This window comes from Emys orbicularis, chromosome 1, assembly GCF_028017835.1.
Source record: "Emys orbicularis isolate rEmyOrb1 chromosome 1, rEmyOrb1.hap1, whole genome shotgun sequence".
In the NCBI taxonomy this organism is placed as follows: Eukaryota; Metazoa; Chordata; order Testudines; family Emydidae; genus Emys; species Emys orbicularis.
The window spans coordinates 47,377,357-47,393,457 of record NC_088683.1 but is presented as its reverse complement, the minus strand read 5'-3'; the positions used below and the strand labels follow the sequence as shown (position 1 = coordinate 47,393,457).

General features: G+C 41.1%; 1 protein-coding gene across 1 annotated transcript in view; it reads right to left on the bottom strand.

The window, feature by feature from the left end:
• Positions 1-4,083: 4,083 nt before the first annotated feature.
• Positions 4,084-16,101, bottom strand: part of TSPAN12 (tetraspanin 12) — a 65,122-nt gene continuing 53,104 nt past the window's right edge. Inside the window, exons 6-7 of the mRNA XM_065423677.1 lie at positions 14,111-14,254; positions 4,084-4,389 (exon numbers count right to left, since the gene is read on the bottom strand). Coding sequence (XP_065279749.1) covers positions 4,084-4,389; positions 14,111-14,254 — 450 coding nt within the window. The remainder of the gene's footprint in view (positions 4,390-14,110; positions 14,255-16,101) is intronic.

The following is a 16,101-nucleotide window of genomic DNA, read 5'->3' as shown; positions in this document are numbered from 1 at the left end:
GTCACTTAAAGTGCGTGCACCTCCTTCCTCCCCTCCTTGCCGCTGTTCGGCTTCCAGGAGGGCTGGGATGTTAAAGCTTCATTCTTGGCAGCCTGATGCTGGGGCCAGTAGTGGCTGCATGGCTGTGCAATGCCATGGGAAGGGCCCGGTGTCTCTGAGTGGGTTCCCTGATGCTCTGATAAGGGAGCAGGCCAGGGAGGGCATAGATGGCCAGATGCCCCTCCCCACTTCCCTCTATCACTGCTACTCCCACCACTGGGTAGCTTCCATCACAGCCACTTTCAAATATAGCAAATATCAGCAAATCCCAATATGGGGACTGACAGCTCATCTCCATTGGCAATGGTGTACAGGGAGAGAGGTGGTCCCTCCATTAGCATGGATTTAATTGATGTAGGGTTTTGATACAGATCAACACCCTCCCCCTGTAATTAGGATAAGGAATCAGTGAAGTCTATAAAGCACAGGTGTAATGTCCTACACATGGAAAGATCCTGGAGCAGATGACCATTATATGCACTAATTGATGCTTCTGAGGAGCTGCTGAGGGTAGCCCACCTGCCACTGCACAATTTGGAGACTATGAACATGGATAATTATCAGAGGGGTAGCCGTGTTAGTCTGAATCTGTAAAAAGCAACAGAGGGTCCTGTGGCACCTTTAAGACTAACAGAAGTATTGGGAGCATAAGCTTTCGTGGGTAAGAACCTCACTTCTTCAGATGCAAGAACCTCACTTCTTCAGTTGCATCTGAAGAAGTGAGGTTCTTACCCACGAAAGCTTATGCTCCCAATACTTCTGTTAGTCTTAAAGGTGCCACAGGACCCTCTGTTGCTTTTTATGGATAATTATAGTAAAGTACACACCTGAGAAGAAAGATATTGCATGCCTAATCCCCCGGCTACTGTTGCTGCTTTGGGATGGAGAAGCTGGTGGTCAGAAAGGACTCCCAAGACTGTGACCCTCACTGAAAAAAGAGGAGAGAGCAGCTATCACCCCAGTAAACTCCTCTGAACCCTTCCCCTGAAAACAGGTCTCTCCTCCAGCATATGTATTTATTACACACAAAACACAGTGTTAAAAGAACATTAAGGCTGCAAAGTCAGAAGTTAGGAATTGCCCAGAATTAAGGTTGCCTGATCAACCTTACTCTGACCCATGTGTGTGTTTGCATTACGATACAGACTTCACATACTACTTTTTCCACAGATACCAAAGCCGACTGAAACAGAACAACAGACAAACTGACACAGCCAACTGACAAACAGAATCCTTACTGATCAGGGCCAAATCTGGTTATGGCACAGAGACCTCTCTTGTTCTATTGGCAATGATCTACCCACAATGAATTAAGATGAGGTGTGCATGCCAATATTAGCTCTACCAGCTGCCTTAGGGTACATGCACACTACAATAAAAAACCCACAGCACCAAGCCTTAGAGCTTTGGTCAATTGACTTGGGCTCACAGGGCTCAGGCTGCAGGGTTAAAAAAAAAGCAGTATAGATGTTCGGGCTTGAGCTGGAGTCCAGACTCTCAGACCCAACCCCATCATGGCATTTCAGACCCCAGGCTCCAGCCTGAGCCCAAAATGTCTACACTGCAATTTTTAGCACCGCAGCCCAAGCCCTGGGAACCCAAATCAGCTGGCCTGGGCCAGCTGCAGCAATGTAGTGGTACTCTTAGATACAATCACAATCACCCAAGAGCCATAGCAAGAATATAAGGCACCACCCTTTGATGGCTTCATTCTTTTCTGTCAGAAACAACCCAGAGGGCATTTTCTGGCAGTAGTTCTTCAGCCCTGCAGATCCACTTGTGTGGGGTGCCACTGGGTGCTCTTCTTACACCAGCCCCTGTTCAACGTGTATATGAGATCACTAGGAGAGTTAGAGAGACACTCTGAACTAAAGGGTGTTCTTTATGTGGATTTCTCACCTATTCAAAGGCATGTATTTATTCTACTTACAGACTTCCCTAAGGTGTCCATCTGAGTGCCTCAAACATTAATAAATAAATCCTCATAACATACCTGGGAAGGAGAGAAGCATTAACTTCAGCGGGACTAAGCCTGATAGAAAGTGTTTGCAGGATCAGGTTCTAAATTGGCGGGGGGGGGGGGGGGGGGAAAGGGGGAGAAACGTAACAGGAAATGACAGAGGGAATGGGGCAAGGGAAATAGAGAATACAAAACTGAGGAAAAGGGAAAACTGCTCTTAAGAAAGCATCATTTCTTGGACAACTTTGATCTCATCCCCTTGCCAGGAGCTGCAGAGCAGTCTTCCATGGCCCTTAGTAACGGTGGACTGCTGCAGAAGAAACCTTGACTGATGTGGTGGGACTGGGGGGAGTGGGCTCAATAACTTCCTTGCATCACAGTGGCATTCCAAAACCCACTTATTTCCCCCCAGCACTATCTCCCGATATAAACATGATCACTCTGAAGGTGGAGTCCAAAAGCTACACTGTAATTTGGCTTGGGACAGCCCATAGCAGGAGCTTCACCTCAGAGAGGGATGCCTGCAGAGGATTTAAGCACACACACAGATCATTGAAGAAAGGTTAAACTTTGAACTGGCTCCCTAGCTTCCCATTCACTTGAAACTTTTATGAAAAGGTCAAAAAACAATGAAATTCACAGCTAATGTCTACATTTAACATGTGTGTGTTTAACATTAAATACACAATAGTGACAAACTGACAGCAGTAAGGACATTTAACATGGAGCTTTTTAAAGTTAAATTATTAGGATAAAAGCACCCACTCTCTTTAACTTTAAAAACAAAGAAGCCATCACAACATTCTGGACAGTAGTGATTTTATTAGCTGCCATAGGGCACCTTATTGTTTTTCTACACAGTTCCAAAACAAGTGGAAAAAAACTTTAAAATTTCAATACTGTGTAAAAACCCCACTTGTCACAAAGCACTGGTATTGGAATAAACACAATTTTCAAGAGCTTGACTGTAAAAAATAATCCTATGAAATAAACATTTACATAAAAATACAGTAAAATGCACTTTTCCCACCTCAATAAATAGATTGTAACTCTGTTGCCATTTGGCAATTTAAGTCAACAGAGAACTTTCAATGAAGAAAAGGCTAGAGTGAAATTTCTCCTTTACTCTTACATTACATTTATTGCAATTGCATCCAGAACAATAAACCAGTAGATCATTGTTTTCCTTATAGTCTTTCGTTTTTATCTGGAGGGGAGAAAGGAGGAGTAGGAGAAAGAGGGGTCCATCTATAAAGATTTGCTAATCTTATACTGATCCCTAGTTTGGAAAGAAAATATATTTTATTTATACTAAATAAATCCAGTCCAAAGAACATACTGTTTTGAAAAACAAACACTTTCTACAAATTAGGTCACATTTAGAATAATAAAGTATACTGATCATATTCATGGTTTTTAAAACCTCTGTTTAATGTGTTTTAATTTAAAAATTAAACAATCATCTTAGGATAAAAATAGAGGTTTTTAGATTATCTTTAAATGAAACAGCTAAAATAAAAGTGCTGTTAAAAAAAAAGAAAAAGAAAAAAACTTACTCTTTTTACAGATGCAATTTTTAAACCCAAGCATTTACTTGAATTGTAGCTCTACTATATATACACACACACAAAAAAACATTTATATCCACATGTATCCCTGAACATTTTCCCAATGGTTTAGTAGAAATGTGTTCAAAAGTCCATTTTGTTTGCCTCTCAAATATAGGCATTTCTATGGAAGACAGTTATCTTTCTACTTTCTATGATGCTTTCTTTTTTTAAAGTGTCATTAGTAGTGTCTATCTACTTATGTAGATATCAGTGTCTTATATGCTGTACATCTTATGGATAAATATTACTGCATCCAGTAAATGGTGCTTTCTATGCAAAACAATTGTTTCATAGCTCTAAGAAGCTGAGAGACAGATCTTTGATCAACTGTCCTTCCATGGAGGTATCTCCATTTCTGTTCATTAGCCATTTTCTGAAACAGAATGGTATACTTAAAAATGCAGGAGACAGAACAGGGGGAAAACAAAACAAAAGCCCCATAACTTTGTGACTTCACACATTCATTTGTATCACCTACAATTCCTCCATTTCAAAGTGTGTGTTAAAGCTGTTTGCCATGGAGGTATGTTCCAAGATCCTTGTCAGGCTGGGTTTCAGCAGCTCTACCGAATGACATGACAGGTGTTGTGAGGTGTCATTCTTCAAGGACATCATTTGATCTGTCCCAGGATCCCTTCTGTCATAATATAGAGCCCACAGCAAAGTAATAGTGAGGATCATAGCCAGAATCTGTGTAACTCCGATAGAGATTCCTAGAAATCGCAGCACTTGCAATTGTTTTGTTCCTCTCAAGAAAGTGTACATTTTTTTACCACAACCCTATAGAACAAAACAGATAACAAAAAGGTCAGTCAACATTATTTGGATCTACCTCAGAGTTCCAAATGCTTATTTTTAAACAGATATAGTATCTACTGTTGGCCTTTTGACCCATCAAGGGTCACATTTCCATTCTTAAAACCATGCTTTGTAAAATTGCTTTGCTTGCTTCTTTTCCCTTTCCACAATCTTGTCTCAAAATCCTTTCATGGATCTAATTTAAACCTCCCAGAGATCTGTTTGTTCCATATTTCTCTCCACTCATGACCTCTGCTCATCTAATCTGTGACTCTATCAACCTTGTTTACTTTGAAAAAAACTCAAGTAATTATTTTTTCCAGTATTTAAGACAGTTCCATCAAATCTTTTCTTACTCATCTTTTTTCTAAACTACAGACTTTAGACTTTTTAAGCCTGTTGCTGTAAAGCTTTTTTTAAGCTGTTGCTATTAAGCTTTTAAATCATGAGATCAACTTTTTAAACTTCTTTTTGATTTTTCCAAACAGAACATATTTTTATAACACCATCAATAGAAATTAAACCAATATCCTAAGCAAAGATTTTCCAAACTGTATAACCTCATCATGGCTTTTCCCAGACTCAAGGGTTTTAGCTACATACACTATGTATCATCTTCTAATTCTGAGCTCCTGACTTCTGTAGAAAGAGCCTAGACAGTGGTCTTTCTGACTGTGGAAACAACTGAAGGGAGGCAACCTTTACAGAAGGATTCTTGATCAGTTTCTCCAAAGTATTAGATACAAGTAGTTTTCCTTACTCACAAAGTACATTTTTACTATTCCAGCTCTTCGTTCTTCAACGAACAGCCTCTGTTCATTGCAAAAAACCCACCCATGTATGTTTTATACTTAGGGCAACTCACCAGGGCTATACTCTAAAACTAACCAGACTTTGGGCTCATTTGTACATAGAAGCTTCTTTGTGATTTTTAAATTGTGAAACCTTTAGGTCATGGACTGTTTTTATTCCTGTATCTTATATTGGGCTGAGCATCTTATTGCTACATACAGTATAGTAACATATTCAACCTATTTGAAAACATTTTGTTCTTGGGTAATAGAACGTTTAACACAAACTATCAGTTACTGTAACTAAAAAACAGCAACGAGAGCAATATTGTGAAAAATTGCACTGATGAAGTTTACCAGTCCATAACTAAGTAGCTTCCCTACACGCAGACAGCATTGTCATTCATCCTCCCCAAAAATCACTCTTCTTCCTCAGCAAACTGGTCTGAATGCCTCAGTGCTGTTCTGTCAATCAGAATTATTTTAACATTTTATACTGAAGGCCACATCACCTTCTTATTTATTATATCTATTACCATAACACCCAATAGCCCCAGTCATGACCAGGAGCCCATTGTGGAAGGTACTGTTCAAACATAGAACAAAAGATGGTCCCTGTCAAAAAGAACTGCAATCTAAGGCCTTGTCTACACTAACGAAGTAAATCTATCTAAGGCCTGGTCTACACTAACCCCCAAATTCGAACTAAGGTACGCAACTTCAGCTACGTGAATAACGTAGCTGGAGTCGACATACCTTAGTTCGAACTTACCGCGGTTCAGACGCGGTCCACACGCAGCAGGCAGGCTCCCCGTCGACTCCGCGGTACTCCTCTCGCCGAGCTGGAGTACCGCAGTCGACGGCGAGCGCTTCCGGGATCGATTTATCGCGTCCAGACCAGACGCGATAAATCGAACCCGGAACTTCGATTGCCAGCTGTCGAACTACCGCGGTAGCGTAGACCTGGCCTAAGTTACGCTAGTTAAGTTACGCAAGTTGCGTAAAAGAAGTCGACATAGCTTAAATCAACTTACAGCGGTGTCTACGCCGCGCTATATCGATGGGCGAGCGCTCTTCCATCGACTTATTGCATCTTCACCAGACCTGCTAAATCGATGCTGCAGTGTCGATTGCAGCAGCGTCGATTTAGCTATACTGAAGACAAGCCCTTAGCATCTTATTAAGGTGATCACTCCATGCAGCTCCTCTCCTCCCATTCATGATCATATAATATCCCAGCATGCAGCTACAGCCATTCCTGACATGGAAAAGTACTATTAAGAAAGTACTGCATTTCAGCTGTTTTTAAAATGTAAAATCAAGGCAGAGTGAGGACCACGTGACCACCCAGCTCTCTGCACACCATCACCAAGTGCTCCTTGGACCACAGTTTGATAACTGCTGATGCAGACAATAATTTTACAGGAAAACACCCAAACCAAAATATCCAAGGCTGACTGTCTTCTCCCTGCAGAAAAAACATCTAAGGAGCCTTGCACAGTCTTCCTTGAACCAGTCTCTCTTGAGAAAGAGAAGTTTTGGGGAGGCGGGGTGTAGAGGAGCAGACTCACCCCTGCGGTGCCTCCTGCTGGTGACTTCTGAGAATTAGCTCGTTCCAGCTGTCGGAGCGCCCTTTGCAGGCCGGTGATCTGCCTGTCCTCTGGCCCCTGTGTCCCTCCCTGGACCCCGGTGCCCTTTTACCTGGGGTGCTGCCCCCTGGCAGTAACCCCTCAGTTTTAGGGTATCCCCTCCCCGGGGAACCTCCACCCACTGTTCCCACCTCGCCTCAGTATAAGGCTACTGCCAGTCATCGTCTAGCCCCACACCCTGGGGCAGACTGCAGTATCCGCCTACTCATCACTGGCAAGGTTGGGTTTGGACCTGCTGCCTTGGCCTACCCCGGGCTGCCCTCTGCAACCACCAGTACCTTTTAGCCCAATGCTAGGCCACAGCCTAGGACTTTCCAGGCTGGAGCTCCCCAGCGCCTCTGCCTTTCCCTGGCCCTGCTCCACTCAGGTACCCTGTCTCTAGCTTCCTACAGGCAGAGGGAGACTTCTTCTGGGCCTCTGGCTAACAGCCTTTTATAGGGACCAGCTGAACCTGATTGGGGCATAGCCCAGCTGTGGCTACTTCCCCAATCAGCCTAGCTTTTCCCTGCCACAGCCCTCTCCCTGGCTGTTTTTAGCCCTTCGGGGCAGGAGCGGGGTAACCACCCCGCTACAGGGGGACACAGATTTTTACGCCCAGGCATCCAGTCCCCCGTCCTGGCCATGCATCTCATGGATCTGTGGGAAAGGGAGGCCCTTTCACCCTAGCAGGATGTGTCCAGGAAGAGCCACAGCCAGGGCCCCTCTGCAGCCGCTCAGTAATAACTGTACATGGGGAACCAGTAGGAGGTAATACAACTGCAAATTATATTTCATCCCTGCCCAGATTTCCACATTAAAATCAATCCCAAGGGAAAGTGCTGTGGAGAGCGGCACTTCAGCTCCTTCCGCCCAACCCAGCTCTATCCCACCCCTGAACTCTACAGAGATTTAAAGGTGGGTCTTCTGCACAGGGCAAGCGAGGGGAAATTCACAGAGACACAGATCTGCACAGGATAGTGTGACGTAAGCACACAGTCACTAGTACCAATAGGACACTTCAATAAGCCATCGGGTTGGTCATGTTATTTTCAAAATGTTGTTTCTGTGATTATGACCCTACTAATCTATTCCACATAGTCTTATGACAAATAAGTAACTGGCCAAAATAACAGGCTTTTAACACTGAGCATGACCACGTTAGTATTCCAGTCATCTTAAATGCTTCCAGAAACCAATATTTATTTCAAATGCCACAATCATAGATGCCGGTTTACATGACTAACAGCCTGATTCTACAAGTGCTTCACATGCAGACTCCCACTGAAGTCAACAGGTCCCTTACTTAGATCTGAAATGAATGAACTATTCCCATGTATTCTGAAAACATTATGCCAGAATACATTAAAGGACTTTGACATCTTTCCAGTATTAACCACAGTAATACAACACAGACTTTCAACAGTTTCATTCTGTCAATGGTCTAACACAGGTGAGACTCAGAGCAGAACAAAAAGCAAATTTGGGCTTCTACGAAATTTTAAAACAAAAATCTTTGCAGCAAAAGACCTTTAATTCAAACTGATACAGAACAAGAAAGTCACTTGGGCATGTTTTCCTAAGCAAAATACATTGTTTCAATTATGCTGCTCCAAATTTGTTTTTAACTGTGAAGAAACTAGCTGCATTTAATATTTTCTGATAACTTATGAGGAACTAAAGTGCATGCTGGTCACAGTTAAAAAATGCTTACCCACAGCAGTACTCAAATTCAGTTCACCTGCTGCCTAGAGGAAACATCAGCATCAGAGAGCAACAGCATTAATCCCTACAGCTCCTGCAGTACAGACATGTAACTAAGACAAATTATACCAGATCTCTCTAGGCTGCCTCCTTCCACTTAATGATGCTCTTACATTTCTGCTCTGGTTCACATTCAAAATCAGTTTCCAAAACTAGAACTATCCAGCCATTCCCATTATCCCCAATTTATACATTTTATTTATGCGTATTCTATATACTCAGAGTTGGTAAATTGCAATTAAAGGACATATAAATATACTCTCCTAGACTGAAGTAAAAATCTATGTCAAGAACAGCTCTTACATTAGTGACAACTCAATACCAACTATAACAATTTGTAATGATCATTCAGTATAGTATTACTTTCTCAAGCTTGCAAAGTTATAGATTTAGGGCCTTATTCTCATTTATACTATGGCCATTTTACACTGCTGGCAGTGTAAAGGGGTCTTAAAGTAGGCAAAAAATACTTTTACACCCACTTTAAAACTCAGTGTTGAAAAGTGGCTGTAGTGTAAATGAAAATCAGATTAGAAAAGTTTAGTTCTACACTGAAAGTAACTACATACAAATGACATCAACTTAGTTAACAGATCTGCTTCCTATATGTAATCAGAGTCCATCAGATTATAAAAGGGAAGGATACTTACCTGTAATTTTGCTTCTCTGAAGATAACATCTTTCAGGATTCTTATGCCTAGGCCTTAGCTTCTTATCTTTAGAACAGCTGAACTCTCCTACCTCTCAAGATTATATTTTTTTAATCTATTGAAGGCAGGTGGCCAGCACACCAAGCCCACAACTGTGGTCTTACATCACCCTCTGATTACTGCTGATCTTCAAATGTTCCAGTCTATTCTTTCAATTGCACAGGAAGTGAAGCTCCCGAAAAGAAAACCAATTCACAAAGATCAACATATGCAAAAAATAATAGCTCAGAAGGCAAAAAAAGTGTAAGAGGAAAAACAACTCCGAAAAAGGTTACTTCCAAAATCTGCAGCGCAGTGGGTGGGGGGGGGCAGGATTCCGGCAAGACGATATCTTCCGTACACCAGCGTTACAGGTAACTCATCTTCCTTTCATTAACAATGCCATCTGTGCAGGATTCTGACTCTTCAAGAATAAGACGCTCAGGAGATATCTCAAAAGAAAATTATAGCACAGCTGTGTTGAGCAGCAGCTATGTCAATGCCCAACATCAATCCAAACACAGACTTTTTTCCATCATAAAAAAGACTATTAAGTTACCGCTCAAAACACAGCATCAGATGTTAAAGTACAGGCCTGCTGAATGAACCCAAAACTAGAGGATCAAACTCATGGGGAAAATGTTTTTGCCAACTGAAAATATGGTGCCACTTAACATGAAGCAAAAATATTTTTTGTGGTGGAAGAGAAGAAGCATGGCCTGCCTTAACTTGGAACCAATTCTGCAGCAAAGAATCCAAAATAGGATTCCTTCCTGGAAGATGAATTAATCCAATAACGCTTTGGGAATGGGGGTGGAGGGAGAACCATGTAGCTGCCTTTCAGATGTCTGTGATGGAGACATCCACAAGCCAAGCAGCCTTGCCTTGGCATATCCTGTAAGGTTCAGATCACAAAGGTCATTGCAATAGAAAATTAGTTGCCCTATCTAAGGATGTTAGTCTGCTCCAAGTGAAACCAAAAAGCCTGTGGACATCAAGCACAGGGAGAAAGGATTCACTGGAATGAGGACGTGGGAGTGGAAAGAATGTTGGCAGAACAATAGGCCATGGATGTTGACTTCTGACCCCACCTCAGAGAGGAGTCCTGGATGAATCCTTAGCACCACCTGATTCTTCTTAATTGGGTATAACAAGGTGGATCAGGCTCTAGGGCCTCAAGCACTCTCATTTTATGAGGCAACGTATTCCAGTGTACAGGACAATGGGTTAAGAGTCAGGAGACCTGGGTTGTATCCTGTTTCTGTCACTGACCTGCTATATGACTTGGACAAGACATTTCACCTTTCTGTGCTGTATTTTCCCAGTCAGTAAAATGGAGATAATGATACATAACTTTCCTTTCTAACATGATGTGAGATCCACAGTTGAAAATCTCTACATAATACCGATGTATTGATTCTTTAAATCAAGACTGGGTGTCTTTCTAAAAGATACATCTAGTTCGACCATCAGTTACTGTGCGTGATGTCAAATGACATTCTTTGCCTTGTGCTATGGAGGAGGTTGGACTAAATGACTATTATGTTTCCTTCTGGCCTTCCACCGAGGAATTCATGAACTGAACTCACTGTCTCCAGGAAAATGACCTTCCATGTCTTAGGAACTCAGCTCCTAGGAACTGAGTGGTTCAAAAGGAGATTTCATCAGGGTTGCATTAAAAGTGTTAAGCTCCAAATGAACAAAAAGGCCAAAACATACTGCAATTAAATAAACCTAGTCAAATAAAACAAGAAGGTGGTACTCAAACAGTTTTTGTACCAGGCAGATAAAGAGGTCCATTGAGATCTGATTCCACCACATGATAAACCTTTTCCACTCAGAGAAGAAAGTCCTTCTGGTAAATTGCTTCTAAGATGCCTGAAGGACAAGAGCCAGCTATCTACTCAGAGACACCATAATTAAAGGCTCAACCTTGTTAGGAGCCAAGCTGTAATAAACTGGGATGAGGTAATGTGCCCTGATTCTGAGTGATGGTCTGAAGCCAGATTTTCAGCCTGATGGGATCAGCATGAAAGCCAAGTCTGGGCTATACCTATCTGGGCTAGGATGACATTCTTAGAATCAATATAACTTTTGGCTCATGAGCTTTGTTCAAAACCTTTGATATCAGAAGGACTCATTGAAAAGCATACAGAGACTTTTTCCCCAGTGAGTGGAGAAAGCTCCTCCTTGCTAATGCAGTCTTTTCTCAGTGACATGAGCTTCCTGAAGCTGCTCTAACTTACATCAGTTACACTTGAACATCTTACACCATTCCCATTTCTGAACTGAGTGTAGCTTGAGAGGAATGGAAAATTTAATGCTAGATATTTTCAGTTCACCAACGTCACTAAATTAAACAACAAACAAAAAGAGGCAAAACTTTATGTAGGCCAGACAATGGTTTGTAGCCTGCTCTGCTACAGTCAACAAAGGAAACCTAAGTTAACTAATCAATCCTAGTTTCAGAAGAGTATTAATATTATTGATGATGATGCTAAAGAGAAGGAAGTAGCCAAAACAGAGACCATATAGCTTCAGACCCACTGAAGCACAACATGCACATTGGGGGAAGATGATTGACAGCAGAGATAAAGTGTTTGCCAAATAGCAAAATTGCACTTTTATATTTCTAAAAAGTCTGTTGTATATAATGGAGTTTTTAAAAACCATGATTTTTAAAAGTGCTTGGCAAATGTTTCTTCATCATCCTCAAAGTGGAAAGAATCTGATTTCACACCTCTTCCAAAGGAGAACATATTTAACTACTCATTTATTCAGATTTAAAAGTGCTTTAACTTCAATGTCCTGGCCAATAAATATATTTACTTTACAGGGTTTGTTTTCCCCCCTCTTCCACTCACAGAAATAGTAAAAGACCTCTTGAAAGATGACTAGTCTTGCTACATAATATTATTATTAGCAGCCTTGGTTAAACCTTATAAAAATGCAAAGGCAGGTCTGTTTCATACAACATTTATAGTATTATTTTAATATGAATAATCCTTGCTCAAACTCTCCAAAGGTCCAAAGTGAGCAAACAGAAGTAAAGTGCCAAAAGAATGCAACATCACCATAAATTCCTGAGTAGTAAATTGCAAAGTTATTGCTATAATGTTATGCCTTAAGTGTAAAGTTAAAAGCTATTCTGACTCTTATGTTTTTTGTTTTGTTTTTAAGCAATGAAAAATACTAAGTTATCAACAAAATAAAACTTGTACATGCTTTTAATATTTGGTTGTTTTTCCACACAGAATATGATTGTTATGTTCAAGTAGAAACTACAACCGTTCCAAGATACTGTCTGTTCTAAGAAATTCAAGTGATCTAAGTTTTGAAATAGGATCAAATGCTATTCCTGATTACCACAAACTCAAACTTATTTCACATACCTAACATACACACGGAGGCAAATGTACATTTGCTCTCCTCTCAAAGTCCTTTTTCACATTTAAATACTGTATACTATGTTCCTGATGCCTCCATCTTGGAGACATCAATCATAGTACTATTGAGAGCACAACTAATGATGTTCAGCTTTCTGCCAGCATAAGTGATAATGCCTGCAAAAACAGCATACTTTGATGAGGCAGGCTCAAGAGCAAGTCTGCATGAGAAGAGATAAGAGCATCAATAATGAAAATGTTTTCTTAGTTTTAATATATTTTGATCCTGCACACACTGATTGTTTGTTCAAGTGATGCTATCAATCTCTTGAGGCTCAAATGTATTCCCTCTCATTATCAATTTTCTTATTCTTTTTAAAAAAAAATATTATATACAACTCAGCAATAATAGTGTAGACCATGGGAAACGATTGCTTTGGCATAAGGTCTCCATGTATATTCACATTGGAGTGACTGTGTTATTTGTCTGTGTGCATGATCCCTGCTGACTGAGGCATCAACAGAGCTCTTGGATTTTCAAAGGACTTGCCAGAGGCATCTTCCTGTCTAGGTACTTATGTGGTCATCATTATCATAGTATCTGAGGACCTTCACAATCCTAAAATCTCTCTCCATCCTGGTGAGTTGGAGAAACAGAATTTATGAATTAGTGTGTGGTCTTCTATGTCCACAGCCATTTGGAGTTTCAGTAATCAGCTTGCCAAAACTGGAAGACTCATGTGACCATATTATTCAATGTAAAATAGCTATTTCAGGGCTTAGACGTGTGCAAGGTGCTAACTGCATTGCTAATGCCTGATCTCATTTCTAGATGAACAGATTTTTGAAAGCTTCAATTAAAGGCAGGCCACAAATCCACTGATTCTGTATATCTGCTATGGGCATAGCCCCATTTAACAATGGAAGACTTCTCTATTACCTCAGTAACCAAAAAGAGGAGGCCAAATTCTTAATCTTTAAGATGATGGTACTACCCTTGTAGCTTCAATTGAGTTATACCAGGAATGAATATGGCCCACTATATAAAATCTCCCCCTCCATTTCCACCCACCAACAGATCTTTCTGCTTACCACAGCCTTTCATGAGAAGCATGACAACAGATCCATCTTTCAGAATCCATTTGTCAATATATGCCCATATATTTGGAATGCACACCTTCAGAGTAGGAGGAGTTTCCAAAATATACAGAAGTGGGAATGGGGTGAATGTTTGAGGGCAGGGGAGAGGGAAGAGAGACAAGCTTTGGGAAGACATCTATCCCTATGGTGGGAGATCCTTGCCAAAAAAGAAGGGAATATTCCAAAGAACTCAGTACGAACGCCAAACATTTTTCAGACTTACATGTTATGAGTTTGGAAGTCACAGGAACATGTAAGTACACACCCTTCTGAAATATTTAAGTGTAATGCTATTTTTTCCACCCTACCTCTTGATAAAGATCACTAAGGTCCTCGTGATGTGCCTGCTTGGAGCATCCCGGGAACTCTCTAACACAACAGGAGTCAGGAGGCCAGTCCATCTCTGTCATTTCCAGCCAATCAGTGAAGTACACCACTCCACAGCACTTAAACTGCAAAGGAAAAGTTAGCCAAGATCAGTGACTGCAGTGTGATGCTCCCTGGTCATAAAAGCTAAAAACTGAACAAACTTTTAAAACATGTATATAGAGCCAGACATATGCAGGCTATTGTTTTTAGATATTGTTTCCGGCTGCTCCTGTACAGAGCCTCATTTTATGGATGCCTCTGTTGTGCCTGGACATAACCAAGCCAAAAATCAGCCAATTACATTGATATGTGATCTGTCCTTTCCCTCCCCACCAATCCCCTAGGTCAGTGGTTTTCAGCCTTTTTTCATTTGCGGACCCGTAAAAAATTTTGAATGGAGGTGCAGACCCCTTTGGAAATCTTAGACATAGTCCATGGACCCCCAGTGGTCCGCAAACCATAGGTTGAAAACCACTGTTCTATGGTAACAACCACCTTTCGTGGACCATATGTTGAAAACCACTGCCCTACTTAGTGCTTCACAGAAATTGCCCAAGCCTGCAATGCTGCTGTCCTCATTATGGGGGTAGCCAAGAGAAGTTTAATAGGAGGAGACACTAGTGGAATGGAGAATCCCTATAAAGCTGGAGCAGATTGGAGGCAAATCTGGGGGGGGAGCGGGAGGAATGCACAGGAAGAGATGTGTCAGAGCAGGGAAAGGGACAAAAATAAGGGAAAGGAAAGAAAATGAGAAAAAAGTGAAGACAATAAAAAAGAGCTAAGAAAAATACTGAAATGGAAAAGGAAAATAGGAGGAAGGAAATTTGGGGGGAAATAAAGTATCACAGGAGAATATAATCTGTATAAGAATCAGAATAGTAGGAACTCTGATCACAAGACACGCCATAATAGATCATAAAAATCACAGTAACAAGCTTATAACACAGTGATGGGATTTCATTTTCTAGTCTGCATTCACAACAAAGAGGGCTGATGCAATGGCTCCATATTTACTTGGTGCAATCCCCTGTCCTCTGTCCATTGCCTGGACACCAACTCACACATTCCCTCCCACCATACCTTGGCATGGCTGCCACACACCTCTCTTTTCCTGTTAATTTTAAATTTTCTCTTCCCCTCTATCTTCTGCGTCTCATCAGAGTCCCAATACTAAATTCTTACTTGGTTTTCAACCTACCTTTTCATTCAGGCCAAAGTCTTACTGAATTGCTGGGGAGTTTTGCCTGACTGAAGACTTCAAGCTTTGGCTCCTCATGTTACCTTCTTTGGGCTTTTTTCCCCCATCTGTTTTCACTTTCATTCTTCTGCTTCCCCACTGTCCTCTTCCCAGCCCCAATTCTCCCTCTCTCTACCTTCCTAGCCACAAGGTCACCCTTTCTGGTTATTGGATCAGCAATTTGCTCTTAAAAAATATAATGGGGTGGTTAAGAAAAACAGATTTCACATCTCTCCCAAAAAGTTATAAAATGCAGAAGACAGAGCTCACAGCTGATAAAAAACTGATCCTTTATGAACTAAGAAGTTTGCACTCCAACTTCGTAAAAATGGCCCAATACACTAATGTTCATTCATGCAGAAAATAAGTACATCCAATACCTGAGTTGAGAGCAGACAAAAAGAATTAACATAGGCCCAGATTTTTAAAGATATTTAGGCCCTTAACTTCCATTGATTTCCTTCCTTTAAAAATCTGGCGCAAAATGCTCAAAATATGAGAACGCATCAGTTAGCGAGGCAGTGTGCTGTACTGCTGAAACAGTTTGTCCAATTAACCTCAAACTTTCCAAAAATCATTTCCTCTGGCTATCGACTAAACACAAGAAATTTCTATTATAAAGGGCTTTTCTTTTCTTTTTTCCCCAGAGAGTCAGGGTTTGTTCTTTGGCAGGGAAGTTGATTTTTCATTTAT